Consider the following 21,527-nt stretch of genomic DNA (forward strand, 5'->3'; position numbering starts at 1 on the left):
TTGATTCGATACTTCAGATCAAGTCTCATCCCAAGCCGTCAGATCGTTACTCTTTGCGATCCAACGCTCTAGATCGCATCACAAGCGATCCATCATACCTATTTGATCAACGTTGATCAACGGTAGCCATCCATTCCCTAAGTCAACTGTCCAGTCATCTCCCTTTGCCCACGGGGATGTCGCATAGGTGCCACGTAGGCACTGCAATGTCTCCTGGAGCATAAATTTAAGCTTCTCAATGCGTACGTGCGAAGTGCAAAGTGCGCCTACAAAGCGCCCATTGCGCACGTACGCACGTGGCGGGCGCTCGCCCTGGGCTAAGGGAGCACCTGTCCTTTATTTTTGTGTTAACTCCATTAACACATCTTCATTAATAAGTAGAGAATACACATCGAGAATTTCCGATGTGGTATTATTCTCTCATGCACTTTATTAATGAATAATAAATGTTATTTTGGGCCGACTTTAAACATTAATTTCTCATTCACCCTTAATCAGTTTTGAGCAAATTAATAGTCTAAATCTATCTACGCGAATCGTAGATTTCAATTTTGAAGTCAATTACGACTTTCAACAATTGATGGCTTCTTTTCTCAAAATCGTTTTGGTCCATTTAAGGCCCCAATATCCAACACCGTCACAAATCCTACAGCTCCTCAATGTTATCAGTGTTGATCCCCGGGGCTACAACCTAAGTAGACCATCACTTGACTCTTCCCTTGCTCATCAACCCTATCAATGAGTTCCTAAGACTCGCTTAGATTGAAAATTTTCAAATTTTTGAATTTTTATGTAGTATAGTTACATTGTAAGTTTCGTCTGAAACTGACTGATAGAACTAGAAACGTCAATCATTTCAAATAAAACTCAATGTACTTCTAAAAGTCTCTTAATGTATCTATGCCCTTAGATTTGAATTTGACAGTATAAATTGAGAATAATAATTTTTGAATGGATAAAATAAAAATTTGAATGTGGAAAGGAGAGGTAATATTTTTTTTAGAATTATGAAAGTTGGGTATGAAAGGGTTAATCCTGAGGGTAAAGAGATGGAGTTTAAAAAGAAAGGCTTGATTTGAGTGACTTACAGGATGTGTGTTCCTTATTTTGGCTTAATTATACTTTACCGTTTGTTTGGTTTCTCTCGGCTCATGTCTTTCCCACTGTATTGCTGTGTCTTAGAATTTAATTACTCGAATTGATACTATTAGCTAGATCTTCTTCGTATCTTGCCTCTTCATGCAATTTCATTTTTAGAAAGTATATGTTAATGCTATAAAAGATTGAAGAAGTTTGCCAATTAGATTAAAGTTCGTTCTAATCTCAATTTCATATTCACATTGTTGAGGGTAAAGGTGTCAAATTTGATAGATCGGATAAATTTAAATTGATTCAAAATAAGGATATTAAAATAAAAATTCAACTCGAATCCAATCCGAACCTAAACATAATTTAAATATCCTAAATCCAAGTTTGAACCTAGATAATCTGACCAACCCGACTGATCCAATTAAATAGATTTTTATTATTTTTCCTATAAATCTTTATTTTTATTTTATTATTTTATCATTATTATACTAATCTTTTGCTATTATGTACATAAAATATTTTAATTTTTATAATAAAATTTAATTTAATTTTAAAAAAATATTAAATCTTAAATTCAGCTCAACTCAAATTTAATCCAATCCTACCCCAACCAAAAAATTCTAATCCAAATTAATCCAAACCCTAAAACCCCTAACTTTAATTAGATAATTTTCCGATCGACTAATTGATGAGTCTGATTAATTTTTGATACCCTAATTGAGTGTAAATAGTATTGAGTTCAAATATGTTAATTCAAACATGTGTGGTTCCTTTAGGATGGATTCAAATCATATATTTAACATTTATGTATTTATATTTATTTTTCTCCATATATGTGGGACCAATATTAAGACGGTTGTTACGATATATCTATTTTTTTTTTCTTTAAAGATGAACTCATGTTTGAGGTATTTATATTTTATACTAGTATGACTTAAGTTAATTTTATTTTATTTTATTAATATATTCAAAATAAAAGTCCTAATGTTAATTTCTAGAATTATCTAAGTGTATGTTTGTAGTCATACCTAATATTCAAGCAAGGACCATGCACCTCCTCCCATTGGCGGACTAGATTTTTTTTTGTCTTTGTTTTTTGACAAAATCTTAATCCCCTCAGTCTAAGTTATTTATTTTCGATTAAATAAATCGAAATATATCTAAAAGAAAACACTTTTATTATTATTATTATTATTATTATTATTATTATTATTTTATCGTTAAGGAAAAATTTTACCGGCAATAACTGCCGATTTACTCTTGGATACTTGCCCCTCTGTTAAAATTAGGCCTGCTAATAAAATGTATTAAATCAGCAGGAAGACAGGACAAAACTACTGCGGGGAACCGCAACCGAGTCGCACCAAAACATGATTGGCTAGAACGGTGGGGTCCAGTTGCTTCATTGTTATTTTTACACACGCACCACAACGCGCAGCTAAAAGAAAAAGTAAGACAAAATATTGAAGGAAGATATATTACTAGAAATAAAGTCTTGTTCCACCGTAATAAAATTGTCCACCGCATTAATAGTTTAGCAGTTTACCATATATTGTCATAAAATTGAATATTGTTGCCTCTAACCAATGGGCAACAGTGGAAACTAAAATATTGATAAATAATAAAAGGGCAAAAACAGGGAGGCAAATGGGGGCCGGATGTCGATCCTATAAAGCTCTCCTTCCCTTCATGCTTTGTTGGAACTGAAACATCTCCCACTTTATCTCTCTGGGTGCACTCTGTTCTGCTTGTCAGCTCTTCGCCATCACTTTGTGCTTTGAAACTGAAGCATCTCTCCCTGTTTATCCCTCTGGCTGCACTCTGCTTCTGCTTCTGCTTCTGCTCTTGCTCTGTTCACCATCGCATCGTTTCTTCTTCTTTAGCTAGTCTGCGCTCAGCTGCAGGCGCTTCGGCTTCAAAATCAGGTATGAACTGTTATCGACCGCTTGTGTGAAATGAACTGGAGATGGTTTTAGTTTAGCAGCAAGGAGATTTGGTTGTGTTATGAAAAGTCACGGATTTGGTGGAAATGTTCTTCCTCTGTAAAAATTGCAGCTTTTTGTTTTTGTTTGCGTGCGCGCGTTGTTTTTCTTTGCTTATCTTGGAGCTTTTGGAAGAGAAAGATGTGATTTTCCTTTTTGACGATGGATGCAGCGGCGGATGCAGATGAGGATAGATTAGAGTACTGGAGTTCGTGCGAGGAGTAAGCAGATCAAGCTACCTTTAATTATGGAGTCGATGAAGAAGGCTGAGCGCATCGGTGACGCATCCAAAAGCCTTCCGTCGCGGCCGAAGCGCCGTCAATCGAGGGACTTACAGCGGACGCGGCAGCGCGTAGTGCGCATCTTTTGTGTTGACGATGACGCGACTGACTCTTCCGGCGACGAGGGCGGGTGCTTCCGCCTACGGCGTTTCGTTCAGGAAGTAGTGTTGGAGAACAGAGCGGGCGCGGCGGAGGCTAGGAAGAGCAAGGCCACCAAGGGAGGCGGAGGCACCGTCGAGAAGAGGACGGTTGTTCCACCTGCAGCGTGGGGCCGCGGCAGCAAGGACGAGGGCGAACGGAGGTTCCGCGGTGTCCGGCGTCGGCCGTGGGGCAAGTACGCGGCCGAGATCAGAGACCCACGGAAGCGGGTGCGCCTGTGGCTAGGCACCTTCAACACCGCAGAGGAGGCGGCCAAGATGTACGATTCGGCCGCCATCAAACTACGAGGTCCGGACGCCTCCACCAACTTCCCCGCCGCCGTGCCCAAGGAGAACCTCTCGGAGAACAATCCCACCTCCATCTCCGGCGGGTACGAGTACGACACCGGGGAGGAGTCGCGCGACATCGCCTCCCCGACCTCCGTCCTCCGCGGCTTCTCCTCCTCTTCCTCCAAGCCAGAGGAAAAGCCCAAACCTCATACGACGAGATTCACGGCCAACCCGCCCCCGTTGGAACTAGGCGGCTTCCTCCCCTTCAAAGAGGAGAACGCCCTCTTCGACGACTTGCTTCGATTCGACGCGCCAGAGCCGCTCGGCTTCCTCCACGAGGAGGCAGTGGCTCCGACCGGCTTCCTGGAGGAGGACCTGAGCGACGCCATTCTCGGACCAGGGTTCGACGACTTCGCTCCCTTGGCGTTCTGCGAAGGGGCGGTGGCGGCCGACGATCTCTTCGCCGACATCGGCGACTTGTTCGCTTTCTAATTAATTATTCGCTTCCTTTTTCAATTTTCGTACTTCGATTTCGATGTTATTATTATTTTTGGTTGCCAGAAAATGTCTCCGTCCGTCCGCTCCTAACGGCGAGGAAATGGATTCCCGGGAATTTTATTTTTCAGTTTTTTATTTATTTATGAATTAATGCGTAATATATAGATGATATGACGCTTCCTACATAACTGAGAGCAGTATTTGACATCAGTGATTTGATACGATTAAAACTTAATTTTTTAATCCTTTGTTATCCGTATATAACAACTTTTATCTCTTTCTCTTAAATTAAAATTTCTTTTTTTTATTATTACAGGTAGACTGTCATATTGATACTACAATTATAACAGTTGTATCTAATAGTTGTTATAATTATATAATAAATATTATAATTATACAATCGCTCTTATAATGATACAGTAGCTATGATAATAACATAGTAACTACTATAATAATACATTAGCTATTTCAAGAATACAATAGTTATTATAACACACTAACTTTAAAATAATTATTATATGTGGTAACCGATTACACCGAAATAACTACACAATAATTATTACATATTATAAAAGTTACTATACAATAATTACTATAATAGGAAATAATTATTATGTAGTAGTTATTATAATATTATAATAATGTTACATCATTTTTAAAAATTAATATTTAAATGATTATTATATATAATTATAGGGGATAGAAATGAGAATTTTATTTTATTTTTTTTTTAAAAAAAATATTTATTTTAATAATAAGAAAAAGAAAAGTCGCTGGATGCAAATATATAGACACACACAGTGAGATGGAAGTAACTTGAGCAGCTGCTGATCTTCTAACGGCCTGGGACACGTGGAAGTGCGTCGTAGAGGGTGGCTGTACACTTTGGTTCTCCCAACATTAAAAACGTGGCCTTTCTTGGTCGTCCCTGTTGCGGTTTGTCGTCAGCGCGGTTTTCACAAGTTATGCGGCCAAATGGGCTTTTTCAATGCAGTGATGGTTAGTCCATGAGTGGACAAATTAGAGTAATTTTAGTTCAATATCATTTTAGATAAATTTTGTATTGTTTTGCGAGTAAATCACTCTCTTTCTCATTTTTTGACCGAGCAACATCCAAGAAGAAGAGGGGAGTTTCTTTGAGTACAAATTTAAAAACAAACCTACGTCCTGTAGTCTTGTCCTAATCACCAATTGTTTTGACTTAAACATCAACGTCGAGGTCGGATAATTGTTGACCGAGTACTACCAAAATCTTCCATGTGTACTCCGTGAGGGAGATCTGTCTCATCACCCATTTGTATCAATTCCAAGAACATATAGACTTGTAAAACTACACGCCAAATGCAAATACAAGTGCAACTCAAGATAGATTCTCGAAGGTGAGTCAAAGCGGATCGTAGCCAAGAGAATCTTCAAACTTTTTATGAGTCAAATGAAAGAGACAGGTAGAAATGCAAGCTTCAATCAGCGTGAAGACGCAAGCGTTGAAAGGGTTTAAAGAAACAGCACATGTGCCGACCAAGAAAGAGTTCTTCATGGTTTGCTCTTTGGAGTTTTGTTGGCCCTGGTGTCCAAGGAATCTGACAAGAATGTTTGGCTTTACTGGTAGCTCAATAGCGTCGAGTCGCAGAGCAACATAAAAATTTTAACAAGAAGTTGCATGCTCGGAAGATGAAGCTACAGATAACTGAAATTAATTTTTTAAGCAACATAAAAATGGTTTTTCCTTTATCTTTCTACAATACACCTACACCATCAAACACTTCTACCAAATCTCCAGTTGGGGCCCAACGTTTATTGTAGATGCTGAGCTCCACGAATTAGTATTAGGACTAGAAGCGTGGCATGGGAGGAAGGAGTAAGGAAGCTGTGGGCTGAAATAGACATTTTGGTAGCGAGAGGTATACTGAATAGGAATGCTCAGGCTTGCAAAGAATCAATAAAGCAACTAGGACTTTTCTGTTGTTAGACTACTATTTTTTAAACACGTGTAGCAAAAGGCGAATACGTTCATCCCAACGTCTCCATCAATCTATCTCAAGATCAACACGGAAAAAATAAATTATCCCCGTCAGTTCGTCCCAGGATGAACACGGAGAAAGTAAATTATGATGACTGAGAAGACAAGTGACAAATAGGGTGCTATTTTTTAAACACAACGCTGGCAAGTGTGGTGATGAGCTGGAGATTTGGGCTTTACACAATAGTTTAACTCGAGTATCTCGTATGAGTTCCAGTCTCCGAATTGGTTTCAAGAAACTTTTCATGTTCTTCTTGGAGACCTTGTCTTTTATATGACGGATCTTTTGTCCATTATGATATTTCAGGTTATCAATGTTAATTGGAGCCGAGCTTGTGGTTGAGATCGGGTTCACAGCACCGTGTCAACTGGAGCCGAGGTTGATATTAACAAAATTCGATGACGTGAAGCACATTGCAATAGATGCATTGACAAAGAAAACCTGAGTAGCCAAATGATCTACAATCCAATCTTATTGTATATAACCAGAGGTTAAGAAAGCAAGAACTAGTTGAGAAAATTATCAATGAGCAATTGCTATAAATCTGTAATCATATATTAGAAGGTAAAAACGAAACAAAACAACCAAAACCATGGTTATCTCAAAAATTGTCCACGTGTAGTTGGCTGAGAATGTCTGCCCAACGGACTATGCAAGTAGACCCGACCCCGGGCCGGGTCTGGCCCGGACCCGGCCCGGGCCCGTAACCGGGTCGAACCGGAACCGGCCCGGCAAGTTGCCGGGCCGGTTCCGGTTCATTGGATGTAAAACCGGCGAACCGCCGGTTAACCGGCGGGTTGAACCGGCGGTTCAGCCGCAGAATTTTTTTTTTTTTTTTTTTAAACGGCTTGAACCGGCGGTTCATAGCCGTTGGAACCGCCGGTTAACCGGCGGTTCGTAGCCGTTGGGAGGGTTTTTTAGGTATTTTTTTTCAACGGTTAGGATCATTTGACCGTTTTTTGATCAATGGCTATGATTTAGTGTCCGTTACTATCAAAACTCTATAAATAGAGAGCTTATTTCATCATTTTTCACACACATCTTCTCTACTCTTAATCTCATTTTCGTATTCTCTAATCTCTACACGCTTTCGTTTTCAATTACAATGGAAGGAGGCCGCGGAGGTGCATCATCTCGAGCTCGGAAGGGAAAGCAAATAATGAATCCGCGGGAGGAGGACCCCAACATTCAATCCACCGATGATGAGATCGAGCATCTTCCGAATCCGACACCCGACACACAAGGAAGTATCGATGCAATTACTTCTAAGGTTCGGGAACTTCCTCCTCTAAAATCTTCTATTTTTACTAAACATTTTGAGAAGGTCACTCTTCCGTCGGGAGAAATGCGTGCAAAATGTAAGCACTGCAATGCTTCCTACAAATTCCAAGCCGACAGCGGCTATGGGTCGTTGAAACGACATGTAGAAACGAAGCACCCGACGGAATATGGACTCGACCGTTCTCAAACACAATTATCAAGATTTTCTTCAACTAGCGGTAGTACCGATTTCGGTTTATTTTTATATTCGGATAATAAATTAAGAGAATCATTAGCTAAATTTATTTTCGTAGAACATCTTTCTTTTAGTTTTGGATCTAAATGCACATTTGAAGATTTTTGTAAAGAATCTCTTAATCCATGTGTTAAACGTGTTCCTAGGACTACACTTACTCATACAATTAAAAAATTAGTAAAACAAGGAAAAAAATTTAATTGATGAATTTAGTAAATTAGATAATAAAGTTTCTTTATATGCCAATATTTGGAGTGATCATTGGTAAACACATTCGTATATGGGTGTGACTTGCCATTGGATCGATAACTCTTGGAACCTCCAAAAAAGATTGCTAGCTTATAGAGTTTTTGATGAATCACACAATGCTCATAACATCGCACAATTATTATGTTTAATTTTAGAAGAATATGACTTAACTCATAAAATATTTTCAATATCATTAGAGAATGCTAGTTCCAATACCGCTTGTATAGATGATCTAAAATTTGTTTGTCAACCTATTATTAGCGGTTTATTTTATCATATTCATTGTGTATGTCATGTTTTAAATGTACGTGTTCAAGATGGATTAAAAATTTTAGAAAGTTATATTAAACCAATTAGAATTCTAATTTCTTATTTATGATATCATCCATCTATAATGAAACAATGGGTAGGTTTTGTAAAACTAATGGAATGAGACCTAAAAAATTTCCACGTGATGTACCACACGTTGGAATTCAACATACCAATTATTATAAGATTCATTTCAATATAAAGAATTATTATGTTCATTTTTTGCACAAAATACTAATACTAATATATATTTTTTTACAACAATGGAATATTTGTAATAGTATTTGTGAAAATTTAAAATTATTTAATGATGCGAACAACTTTCTGGTGTTTATTATCCCCTGCTCAATTAATTTTAGAAAATTTTTCTAATATAGTATTAGTTTTAAATGAACATATTAATAATGAATTTTTATCTCCTTGCATCTTAGCTATGAAAACTAAATGGGAAAAATATTTTAATTTAATTCCTGAAATTTATTTAATTGCATTTGCTTTAGATCCTAAATTTAAATTAGAAGTTTTACAAGAATGTTAACTTTATATTATGATGCTTTAATTCCAATTAAAGATTATTCTTCCCCTGATCCAGTTAATATTATATATAATGTTAGAATTTATTTATATGATATTTATAATCAATATTATGTAAAATATGGAACACAAATTAATATTTCTGAAATTCAACAAACTACTAGTAGTAATTTAAAACTTACAAAAGCACAACTCTTATTAAAAGAACGGACAAAACGTCCACGAGGATCCTCAAGTTCCACACAGGAACTTGAGAATTATTTTACGACTTCTTTTGATTTTAATGAAGCAGATAGCGAAAACTTCGATATCTTAAAGTGGTGGTCACAGAAGGCTCAAAGCTTTCCCGTTCTCTCCACGATCGCAAAAGAAACTTTAGCTTGTCCAGTGTCAACTGTTGCTGTGGAGCAGACGTTCAGTGTCGGCGGCAACATATTAGATGAACGACGATCAACTTTGTCTCCCGACTCATTGGAAGCTCAAGCATTACTGGACGATTGGACCAGAGCGGAGAAAAGAATCCAAGGAATGCAACTTTCAGATGACGAAGTTAAAAATTTTGATACTGAAGGAACAAAACGACAGGAACAGGAAATGGAAGTGAATGAAAATGTAAAAGGATAAAAATGTAAAAGAACTACGTGAGCTTTGATTCCCCTAAAGGGATACGTAGGCAACTTAAATAAGTGCAAGCCCTTTTTTTAATAAATTTTAATTTCTAATTTTTAATGTTTAATGTTTAATTTTTAATTTTTAATTTTTATTAACATATTAATCTTGAACCGTGACGAACCGTGAACCGGCGGTTCTGAACCGTGAACCGTAACCGTCTTGGGCGGTTAAGGTTAAGGGTCGACCTGCCTGGAACCGTCGAACCGGCGGTTCCGAACCGTCGAACCGTCGGTTCCGAACCGTGGTCAGGTCTATATGCAAGCACCTCAAATCTTATAATTCAAGAGGTTAACTTCTTTCACCTTATTATCCTCTGCCTGACCAAACATCAAAATGCTTGAATTTTCCATCATGACATCTTTAGAATTTCAAACTCTTCCACTTCATTATCCTCTAGCTGACCAAACATCAAAATGCATGAATTGTACATAAGTTTTCTTCCTGTAGAATGTCTGAGCTTGTGTTTGTCCTGCTTCGCACTTGACCGCAAATTGATTCAGCTGGAGAAATGCAAGCATACTTACAGCAAACATAGCTGCGCTCCCTAAAGCACCGTCTATCCTCATCGATCTAAATGATTTTGTACCTATAGCAACTCTTGAAATGCACTTTTGCAGTAATCTATATTCTATTCTTCCCTCTTGAGCTTTTGAGTTCGTACCTTCCTGACTCCTTGTCCTGTCATTTTCACTAGAGACGTCTGGTGCAAAAAAATGGCTCACGTCCACATTATTATAAAATGCGGTGGCATCTTGAATAAACTTGTACTTTTCCTGATGATGAGTCAATCGCATAGCAAGAATGAGTCGACTTTCTTCCAAGCTTGCAATAGCTGCACTACGTTCAACTTCTTGTTGCGAATGTATCATCTGTTGGATAGATCATGTATAGACTTTATTATCATAATCCAGTATGAAAAAAAGAGAGGGAATGATCAAGTGTAATCCAGTCTGATAACAATAAATAAATAAAACATGAATTGACTTTTGTGCTAACATGCCTTGGCACAAATAATGACCCATCAAATGTTTTTGTGAAACATATTTACCTTAGATTTGATAAAGTAATTTCACTAGTAAAAGAAATTAGTTATATTTGGTGCTGTTTAAGGTTTGAAGTGCATAAGAAAACAGTCAAAAAGAAATTTCTAAATAATGTAAATGTTGAGTTTGGAGAAGGGAGACATTCACTTACATCGTGGAAGGAACAATTCGATGTGTATCTACTGTATATATAGGATTCTATGTAAAAAACCTAAACTTAAAATTAAACCCTTCATGTCGTTAGCTCTATTAACCTAATGCCATTTGATGAGAAAATTAGAGGGAAAACTCAAATTTCAGAATGGTGGAAACCATTGAATAGTGGAGAAAACTTCAAAGGTTCTCTTGCACTTTTAGTGCAGCATCATGAGTTTTACCAAACTTACATTTACAAGCATCCATGTTTCTTTAAGCCCTTGGGGCTTTCTAGGGGATGTGATGTTCGACCTAGTTGGGCTTTTTGATCAAACAGACATATAAGCACACATGATGTGCCTCACCATGTCATGCCAAACCGGGTATAAATATGGATGTCGATGCACCATAGAATATTATTTTCTCTTTATATAGGCCCACTTCTACTTAATTTAAATTTGAAACTTAACAAATGTGGCTAATTCATATGGGTTTATCTGATTAAGAGGCTGCAACTATTCAATGGGTACAAGTTTGACAGGCCAACCTCTATAAAAGAAGAGGTGAGGATTCAAGCCCAATATACCAAAGCACTTATGATTGAGATCATTTTGTGTGTGCTCTTGACATTGAAAGCTCTCCTCCTCTCTTCTTTTCTATTCTTGTTCCTTTTTGTTTTCTTGTCAGGGTTGAAAGTAACTACAGATATACCGCTAGAGAACATCATGAAGGCAATGAAGGTGTCATCAATTGTATCCTTGGGCTGCTAGTGGGCCATATTCATCCGCACGAGGGTCGAAAATTTGCCAAAACAAAGAAAGGATAAGGAGTGAGGATGAAATGAAATTAGGATGAAGAGAGTGTTGGTGCTAAGTGCACAACATTTAACCCAGAGTTTTGATATATGACTAAGATTAAAGTTCACTTACTTGTAATATAACCAGTTGTGTCAAGTTTACAGGTGCAGGATACTTGACGGTATTAAAGTCTTAGTTGTGAACTGGATAGACAGTGACTAAGTCCTAGTGGATCTAGTCTTGATGGGGAATCAAGCATGAGCTAAGTCTTGGTTGGAGACCAAGCAACAAATTCCTAGCGGCAGGCTAGGTGAATCAAGTGCAAGTGATTAAGACTTGATTTACAAATTCCTAGCTGAGTGTTAGGTGAATCAAATCCAAGTGATTAAAGTTTGACAAATAAATTTCTAGCCGCAGTCTAGGTGAATTAGTCCAAGTAGAGTGGAGTTGATGACTTGACAAACAAGTCCAAGTGGAAGCAACTGGGTGCTGCGACTTGGTAACTTAATCTAGATGAGTCTAGAGGCTAAACATCTAAACCCAACGTAAGTTCGAGTAACTTTACAATTTATATCCTACTCATTACGTGTAACAATGGAAGGGAAGCATGTTCGGCGGTTCCAGGCAACTGGATGGAGTTTGGGGGCGACTAGCTAGTGATAACTCTTGACGAAAGGCTTTCAAAGGGTCTAGGCGACCATAGCTGGGTCAGGGCGACCAGAGCATACGAGCGATCAGAGCAGCTTCCAAGCGACTAGCAGATTGCGTTATCAGCAATCTGAGCAAGGCGGTCAAGATAAAGTTTGACCCCTGCCTGAGCGACCGTAGGTTGTACAAGTGATTAGAGAGCTTCATTAACATTATCTTACGAATAGAAGTTGTAGCCATGTCAGCACCTCTACAGGCTACCGGGAGGGCTCCAAGCAACCAGAGAAGTCCTATATAAGAAGTTTCGAAGCAGAGCTTGAAAATCAATCATCTACACAAAATTCATTCATGTTCTAGTGCTCTAAGTGCTTTCGCTTTCTGTGCTACGACACGTTACAATACGCGCTTTATTTCTAATCGGCAACACCTAAATTAATATTTTCATTTGTTTTAGTATTGCCTTATTTGTTTTATTGCGCTTACATTCTTTTTCTAGAAGGTTTCTAGGTGCACCTAAGAGAAATTAGAAATAAAAATCACATTTTATAACTGCTGCGTGCCTATACTTCTAATTTGATTGATCAACTTGCATGCTTAAACTGTTAGCTAAATTTATTACATATTTTATTGTCTTTGTCTAACTTGATTTAATCAGTCTAAGTTTAATTTATTTCTGCTTATTGATTCAACAGATTTAATTACTATCTGCTAATTTTTTTAAATTCATAACGCTATTCACCCTCCCTAGTATTGAGTTCGATCCTACAATTTGGTATTAGAGTGGTTGAGCTGATAGTATGTGCATGTCTAGGTTGGGTAAGGAGTACCCTACCTGATGCATATAGTCAAGTGAAATTAGAGGAAGCTAACTCACCAGTTAGAACAAGGCATTGTATTAAAGTTGATTTAGCTCTTGTTTCTTAAAAAGACTTTGTCTTAGAAAGTAGTCATTGTTTCGTTCTTATCTGCTCATTTTTTAAATTCATAACGCTATTCACCCCCTCTAGCATCGAGTTTCATTCTACAATTTGGTATTAGAGCGGGTTGAGTTAATAGTACGCTAGGAAAGTCTGGTTACGTGCATATCAAGGTTGGGTAAGGAGTACTATGTAGTGAAGTGAAACTAGAAGAAGTTAACTCACCTCACTCTAAACCAGTTAGATCAAGGCATTGTATTAAAGTTAATTTAGCTCCTGTTTCTTAAAAAGACTTTGTCTTATAAAGTAGTCATTGTTTTGTTACTCAAGAAGGCTCATGTGTCTCTCCAAGACTTGGAAACCAATTTTGAAAACTTTTTCTCAATTAGCCCAAAGCAAAACCTAAATCTAACATAGGTCGAACGTTGTGCTCTGAATAAGTGGCAAACAAATCAAAACATTTAATAATCCGAGCCTAGCCCATACCAAAATCCAAACCCTAATTACAATCATACCAAACTCATACCCTATCCTAAATCTTAATACAACTTGAACAAATACTTATTTGCAGAATGTCTTTATTGGAAGAATTCAGCACAATGCGCCCTCCTCTTTATAATGACAAAAGTTTTTCCAATTGGAGGAGAAAAGTTGAAGAAATTCTTAAAATTGACTCGGAATGCTAGAAAAGTATCCAAAATGGAACCAACTTGCCAAGAGACACAAAAGATGAGCTATGCAGGCTCGAATCATGGACAAGCAGCATGAAGCAAGTAGTCCAATCAAATGGAAAAGCTACTACCATCATCCTTTGTGGTCTAACTCACGCTTAATTCAAAGATGCAAAAAAGCTTTGGGAAAAGCTAAGTGCAAAAAATGAAGAAGCTAAATCAGAACAAATAAGCTGCACCGCTCTTATGGATCGAGGACTCAACAAATGAAGCTCAACCCGAGTCAAAATTTAGACAAGGCAAGTTAAAGGTTAGTCAAGTAACATCCCTTTAAATTTAAATTTTGAGAAAATTTTGCATGTTGAAAATTCCTTGTCCAATTTGCTTAGAATGAATAAATTGTGCAATACTAGCTATAAAATAAAATGTCTTTTAACTAAGTCCATTGAAGAACCAAACTTAACCTCATTAGGAGTTAAGAAAAATGACATATACACACTTAACCTAGCTTATGCTTTAGACAAATGTCTTACGGTCCAATAAGAGGATACTTTTGGACAAAATAAGAAATTACGTTATAACCGACTAGGACATAATTCGTATTGGATTCCCAAATATCATGCTCATTATATGGATTCAACTCATATTAACTCTAACTCAAACATAGGAGAAGATAGGAATTGTTGGACGAAAAGAAATATACCTCCAATTTAGGGGGAGCTAACTTTTTACTCATACTAGGATTTAGGTCTTGTTAGGTTTAGCTAGTTTGACTTATTTTGACTTATTTTAATGTTGACTTATTTTGACTGTAAAGTTAAACTTAACTTCAGATGTTAGATGTTGATACTTAGCTTATTTGTCAAAATACATGATTACATATTTTGACTAGAACTCATTTGATTTCAAAGCCACTTACCAACTTGATTTTACTTAATCCCATGGTTTAAAGTGCCGCGCCGAAACGGTCAAACGGGCGAAACGTCTCGTTCCGCTCGGCACCGGCACGATCTCGACACCAGACCCACGACAGGTGCGACGTGTTACGCGACCTCGCAGAGGGGTCGCTCGACTCTGCAATAGTAGTGGAGAGGCCACATAACCCTTTTGCTGTCGTGGAGGCATTGTGCGACCGCGGTCACTGCAGAGGGGTCGCACGACCAACGTGGTCGCACCGAAGGAGTCATACAATCCCCGCGGCCATGGTTGATCGTGCAACCCTGTGACAACACCGAAGTCGTGCGGGCTCGCGAATGGTGTCGAATTTCAGATTTTTTTTAATTAAACTTAGGTTAATTTTTTTAATCAACTCTTAGTTATGGTGGAGATAATCTAAAGAGACTTTATTAAACCCTAATAAAATTATCTAATTAATTTTATATTTCATTTATTTTAATTTTAAAATTATAATAAAATTTTTATTTATTTATTTATTTTCATATCTTTTCCTTTTCTAAAAGATTATTTTTTATCTTGTTTATTTTTAAATATTTTAGTTTTTAATTAATATATTTTATATTTAAAAAAAACCGAAACTATATCGGCACGGCACGATACGGTACCGAAATCGTATCGTTCCGGTCCAGGACCGAAATCTCGGCACGGGTCAAAATTTTAAACCTTGCTTAATCCCATTACTTACATAAGATTTAAAAGATTTAAATTAGTCACTTAAAAGCTTGTTTAATTATTCACTTATTAAAGATCATTTAACACTCACATATCAACACTTATATTACCTATCAACTTACTCTATCCTAATGCTTAAGTGTTCACTCACCTTTTCATTCAAATTAATGCTTACTTGTGCAAATTAAATTGATACTCATAGTTATGCTTACAAGTATTACATTATGATTTTGACTATTAAGCTTACTTATAACTTACATGAGTAGCCTACCATGTTTGACTTAGTAGATATTTGAGCCTACTTGAGATGATTCTGAGCCTATTGCTTACTGAGCTTACTTATATATACTTACATGACCATTCAAAAGCCTATTAATTATTAAAGTCATATTAACTTAATTATGATTTAAAACCTAAGTTATTAAGTCTTGTCTTGTTATAAGTCTAATACTTACATGCTTGACTAATTCTTAGACTAGGCTTGACTTATATGAATTCACATTGACTTGTAGTGACTTTTAGTTAACTAGTCTTAACCTTTATGATTGAATTGGTTTGGACCTGTAATATTTGACCTCTGTAGTAGTTTGGATCTAGACTTTTAGTTGACTTATCCTTGACTTATGCTTTATTCTATTACAGTTGCCTATACTTGAACCTTCTTATAACTTACAGTTTACCGTTTGACTATATTGACTTGGATTCTAGAGTCCAACTTTTAGCTTGGTTTGCATTTTGCTTTAATTTTAAGTTTATTTGACTTAAATTTTATTTGGTTAACTTATCTCTTTGACTTTGATCTGACTTGAATCTATCCACAGTTAACTTATCTTTGTTACACTTGGACTATATGTCATGCTTTATTTGCGTTTTAACCCATCTTTTTATATATGAAAAAGGGAGAGAGATAAAAAGAGAAGACAAAAATCAATCAAGTGTTTATGAACTTCCAAATTTAATTCCTTATTTGATTATTCATTTATTATATTCATGTATAACTGCACTAATTCTATCTTCTTTTATATATTAAATATAAATTCAAAATCCTTAGTAATTTTTTATTATTAATTACTAACTTTAACTTAGTTTTCATATTATCAAAAAGAGAGAGATTATTAATGCTAAATGCACAACATTTAACCCAGTTTGAAATAAGACTAAGATTAAGTTAGGTTAGTTGTGATCTAACTAGTTGTGTCAAGTTTACAGGTGCCTTGACAGGTGTTAAAGTCCTCGTTGTGAATCAAGAAATGACTGTCTTAGTGGATCTAGGCATCTAAAGTCCAAGTCATTAAGGCTTGGTAAACAAATTTCTAGCTAAATGCTAGGTGAATCAAGTCCAGTGATTACAAATTCCAAGCTAGAGATTAGGTGAATCAAGTCTAAGTGATTAAATCTTGGTTGACAAATTCCTAGTTAGATGTTAGGTGAGTCAAGTCCAGGTGAAGTTAGTTGAGAGCTGAAAAATTGGCAAACAAGTTTAAGTGGAAATAGCTGGGTGTTGCGGCTTGGCCACTCAATCTAGATGAGTCAGCCGGAGGATGAACATCTTGATCCAACATAAGTGCGAATAACTTTATATTTTATATTCTACTCATTACGTGTAACAACTGCAAGGAAGCATGTTCAACAATTTCAATCAACTGGATGGAGTTCGGGGGCGATTGGTTGGTGATAACTCTCGACGAAGGGATTTCGGAGGGTCCAAGTGACCGTAGCTAGGTAGGGGCGACTAGAACATATGGGCCACCAAAGCAACTTACCAGGAGATGGCGTTATCAACAATCCGAGCAAGGCGGTCAAGATGAAGTTTGACCCCTACCTAGGCGACCGTAGGTTGTACAAGCGATCGGAGAGATTTGTTAACGTTATCTTATGGATAGAAGTTGTAGCCATGTCAGCATCTCTACAAGCGATCGGGAGGGCTCCAAGTGACTAGGAGTCCTATATAAGGTTGTTTTGAGGCAAAGCTTAAAAATCACTCATCTACACAAAATTCATTCATGTTCTTATACTCTAAGTACTCTTTCGCTTTCTGTGATGTGACACGCCACAACATGTACTTCATTTCTGATCGGCAACACCTAGAGTAATATTTTTATTTATTTTAGTGTTGTCTTATTTGTTTTATTACGCTTAAACTTTTTAGATTCTTTTTTTTTAAGATTCCACCACCAAGGAGAAATTAGAAATAAGAATTGCATTTTATAATTGCTGCGTATCTATACTTCTAGTTTAATTGATCAACTTGTATGCTTAAATTGTTGGCTCAATCTATTGCATGCTTTATTGCCTTTGTCTTACTTTATTAAATCAATCAAATTTAATTTATTTCCGCTTTTCTTAGTCTGATTGATTTACCTGCTTTAATTACTATCTATTCATTTTTTTTTTAAATTCGTAGCGCTATTCATCCCCCCTCTAGAGTTGAGTTCCTAGAGAGACCATAAGAATAAGTCTTTTGAGTGAGATTCTTCCTAAAGTGGCACATACAACAACAAGCGTGCATCCACTAACACACTAATTGATCGAAATAGGAGGGGAAAAAGGAAACAACTCAAGGTACCTAGAGGAAAGAGGATAGCACAACCCAACTCTTTGTTAGAAGTAGCAAATTGAAAACATGAAGTTTTTACGCTGCAAATCTTCACGAGAGATAGATGGTATAACCTTTTGTTAAAAGTAGCCACTTCTTTTCTCTATTTAGGTCTTTAATGGCTCAAAGGATGCAAATTCACTACATTAATACAGTTGGTTTTCAAAGAATGAAGAGAAATGAGGAGAGGAAGATGTTTTTGCAAAGACGAAGCAAAAGGAAACAAAGAAGAAAGGAAGGAGCATCTTTGTCAAAGCTGGATCTATAACAAGGAGAGTTTAAATCAAGTGGCTACAGTGGCAAACAAAAGAAAGCATTAGAGAGTTATTCGATTTAGAAGGTTGGCCTAGAGAAGATGGTGGCAGCAATAATGCTCCAGGAAGGATCTTTGTGCAAGATAGAGGAAGTCATTAACACCAGGGTTCGAGCAAGTAGTCACTTGAATGTTTAATGAGGATAGTAACCCTCCACCAGGAAAGGAAGGAGTCAACAGCATAGCAGCAATTCTGGTCGAGTTTTCTGCAGGCACGCTCATAGCTGATGGTATTGCTGGGCAGATCCAGGTAGACAAAATTGGAAGTTTTGTCTGTCTGAGAACACCACCATGGTGGTGGAAAAGGTGGCCACAATGGCCTTGAGTTGTGAATCCCCCTATGTTGCAGCCATGAAAACAATAGAGTCCTTGTTTCATCATAATCACAGGAGAGGACAACAAGGATGTTAGCATGAGTGTGCATAGATCATCCCATAAGGAGGGCATCATGTGGATGAGGGATCATGAGGAGTAGAAGGGAACCTGTGGGAATTAGTGGATGGCAGCTTCAACATGTAGGGATGCTGATGTGGAAGAAGGGCTTGCTTACATGAAAGAAACTCACACTGGGTGGTGCTCTATTAGGAAGATGTGCAGAAGGCACGACTGATTTGGACAAAGTAACAATTCAACAAGAGTCTTTGATTCAGCAAAGGCAAAAGGAGAGAAAGCATAGATGGATGACAGGATGTTGATGAGGGCCTGCCCTAAGGGGAATACCTTTGTGGAAGAAACGTTTTTTGCAGCTATCTTAAAAGGATAATTACATAAGCATATATAGGAGTCCTCACAAAACACTTAAAACTAAATCACACTTAAAAGTGAGACAAAAACTTTTATACTGCTAACCCTATTAACCTAGTACCTCTAACATAGAATAAGGCGCAAACAAAGTAGATAAAATTGTAAAAGAGAATATGGAGATTAAAGAAACATAAATACAGTAGGAAAACATTGTAAGAGTGAATGAGGAAGTTAAAGAAACACAAACACACATAAGTTTTAGCTCATGTGCACAGAAACAAAATCCAGATCCTTTATAACAATTCTGCACAATCCATAATTTGACAGAAGAGAAAAAAAACTGGATAAGTATCCAACAAGCCAAACGAATTATAAAATCTATATATGGCAGGCACTTTGTGACTTTTTCTTCAACCTTTATTTCAAATTGTCTTATACTTTTTAACAAGATGAAAGAACTAGGTATTGGTCAATCACAGATGTGCAAAGAAATCACGTGGGATTAGCATCTACCATCAAGAAATTACTAGAATAAAGACTCAATAACATAATTGCTGACAAATTAGAACCTTCAAAATGTCCTGTTAACATTTGATTAGAAATACTTCTTCCTTTATCAAGAATTCATCTATTGATCAATCAATGGGGGAGACTGGAGAGTAATCAACAGACGAACAGTTTAATCAAATAGCAATCAAGAAAGATGCGAAACAGGCGTTACTTTATGGATGAAGATTTAGCAGTCGTATGAATGGAACTCACATTTAAGAAGTCGAGCTGTTCTTCAACTTTCTCCAACGCGGACCGGATGGCGCCGAGGCTCCTGACCTCCGCCATGGCAGCTTCGCAATCCTTCGACGTAAAATCCTTGACTAACACGAACCCACGCTTCCCTTCCTCGGCCTCCTCATTCCCTCCCTCCTCAGGAGGAACCGCCTGGCCCCGGAGGCCACTGACGGAGCGGAAATAGTTAGCGCGGGAGATGTCGTGGATGGCGTCGCTGACCTTGTCATGGAGAACCCAGATCCTCTCCAGAACTACCTCCGTCGCCATCTCGCATTCCTTTAGAGGGCGAAGGTGTTAGGGTTTCGCAACCTGCTTGTTTTCTCACGACAGCTTTTGCGAGGCAGCTCCGGTCCGTTCGGAGGACGGAAAAATGAAAACAAACAAAAAAAAAAAAAGTTGCCACGAACCAACTGACACGACGAATTGAGTTGCGGAGGGCAAGACAGGGAACACCGTTCGTCTAGCTTCTGCGTTACCGGCCTCCACGTGGTAAGACAGAACACTCATTCAATACAAAATTTAGCTGAGAGGTAATTAATTTAAGCAGGAAATCAAAAGGTCTCAACTTTAACATTATCATTTACAACAAAAAAAAAAATCCACATCCTTTAAAAAATATATATAGGAAAACAGCTCTTCATTTATAATTTTTTTTACAAAATACCTTTATATATTTAATAACTATAAAAAATAAAAAATTTAATTTTTGAATATATCTTTATCACTAATTAATCATAAAATTATAATTTCATTACCAAAACAACTAAAAATTATAAGAAATTGATGATGAAAATATATTTTTATTATTAAATTTAATGACAGAATTTAAATTCAATCTCTAAATTAAATTATTGGGATTTCAATCCGGATTTTTTCTCCAATTCCTCTCACTCTCTCCTCTCCCTCCTTCAATTGATTCTAGATCTTCGTTGTCCAGCACGATCTCCTCTCCAGCAGCATGCAAATTAACCTCTTCCCTTCAATCTCCTCTTCACGCAAGTTCTCGTGAGGCTAGCTGCGGCCAAACTCACAGCCTTAGCCCTAGCTGAGAACTTGGCCAGCCTCAACTAGCTTGACCATTGCCTCATCAGGCTCAGGTTGCCCTGGTGCTCAAAGGCTCTGGCAGCATCAAAACAATCAACATTGAGGATCTGAACATGTACTCAGAAATGTTGTTACGGTGCAAGAACATATTCATCATTTGATAGACAAGAGCTAATGGATTCAACGGAATGGAGTGTCTTGTTAAGATCAACAGAAGATTGTTTCTTACCCGTGAGTCTTTTCCACTTCCTTTCCCTATACATGCCACGTGTTCTTAAGTTCAATGCCTGTGAGTCTTCTCCACTTCCATTCCTTATGCATGCCACATGTTCTTAAGTTCAATGCCTTTATCAATCCAGTGTATCATTGAGATTCTAATATCTATTAACTCCTATCTTGTCATTCTTACTTTTTTTTTTCTTATTGTTATAGGAAACTTTTCTGGTTTGATGAATTGATGATCTTTCAATAAATTACAATGACTAATGTAGTTGATTAAAATGTTCACTTCTTGCGAAAAGAAATCTTTCAGTGAAAAATTTAAACAATGCTAGAATTGATAGATATAAACATTCTGGCACTTGCACAAGTTAATTTCCTAAATTTCAGAAAGAACATATTTGGT

General features: G+C 37.1%; 2 protein-coding genes across 2 annotated transcripts; one reads left to right on the top strand and one right to left on the bottom strand.

Moving 5' to 3' along the window:
- The first annotated feature begins 2,686 nt into the window (after positions 1–2,686).
- Positions 2,687–4,435, top strand: LOC121968236 (pathogenesis-related genes transcriptional activator PTI6-like). The gene is made up of 2 exons (XM_042518696.1): positions 2,687–3,014; positions 3,244–4,435. The coding sequence occupies exon 2, from the start codon at positions 3,319–3,321 to the stop codon at positions 4,270–4,272; it is 954 nt and encodes a 317-aa protein (XP_042374630.1). The 5' UTR covers positions 2,687–3,014; positions 3,244–3,318; the 3' UTR covers positions 4,273–4,435.
- A 5,478-nt stretch (positions 4,436–9,913) lies between these two features.
- On the bottom strand, positions 9,914–20,234 carry LOC121968237 (plastid division protein PDV1-like). Its single transcript, XM_042518697.1, has 2 exons — positions 19,835–20,234; positions 9,914–10,448 (listed from the first exon to the last, which is right to left on the bottom strand). The coding sequence occupies exons 1-2, from the start codon at positions 20,123–20,125 to the stop codon at positions 9,966–9,968; spliced, it is 774 nt and encodes a 257-aa protein (XP_042374631.1). The 5' UTR covers positions 20,126–20,234; the 3' UTR covers positions 9,914–9,965.
- Positions 20,235–21,527: the final 1,293 nt, after the last annotated feature.

The sequence above is a fragment of the Zingiber officinale genome, chromosome 3B (assembly GCF_018446385.1).
Source record: "Zingiber officinale cultivar Zhangliang chromosome 3B, Zo_v1.1, whole genome shotgun sequence".
Taxonomy (NCBI): domain Eukaryota; kingdom Viridiplantae; phylum Streptophyta; class Magnoliopsida; order Zingiberales; family Zingiberaceae; genus Zingiber; species Zingiber officinale.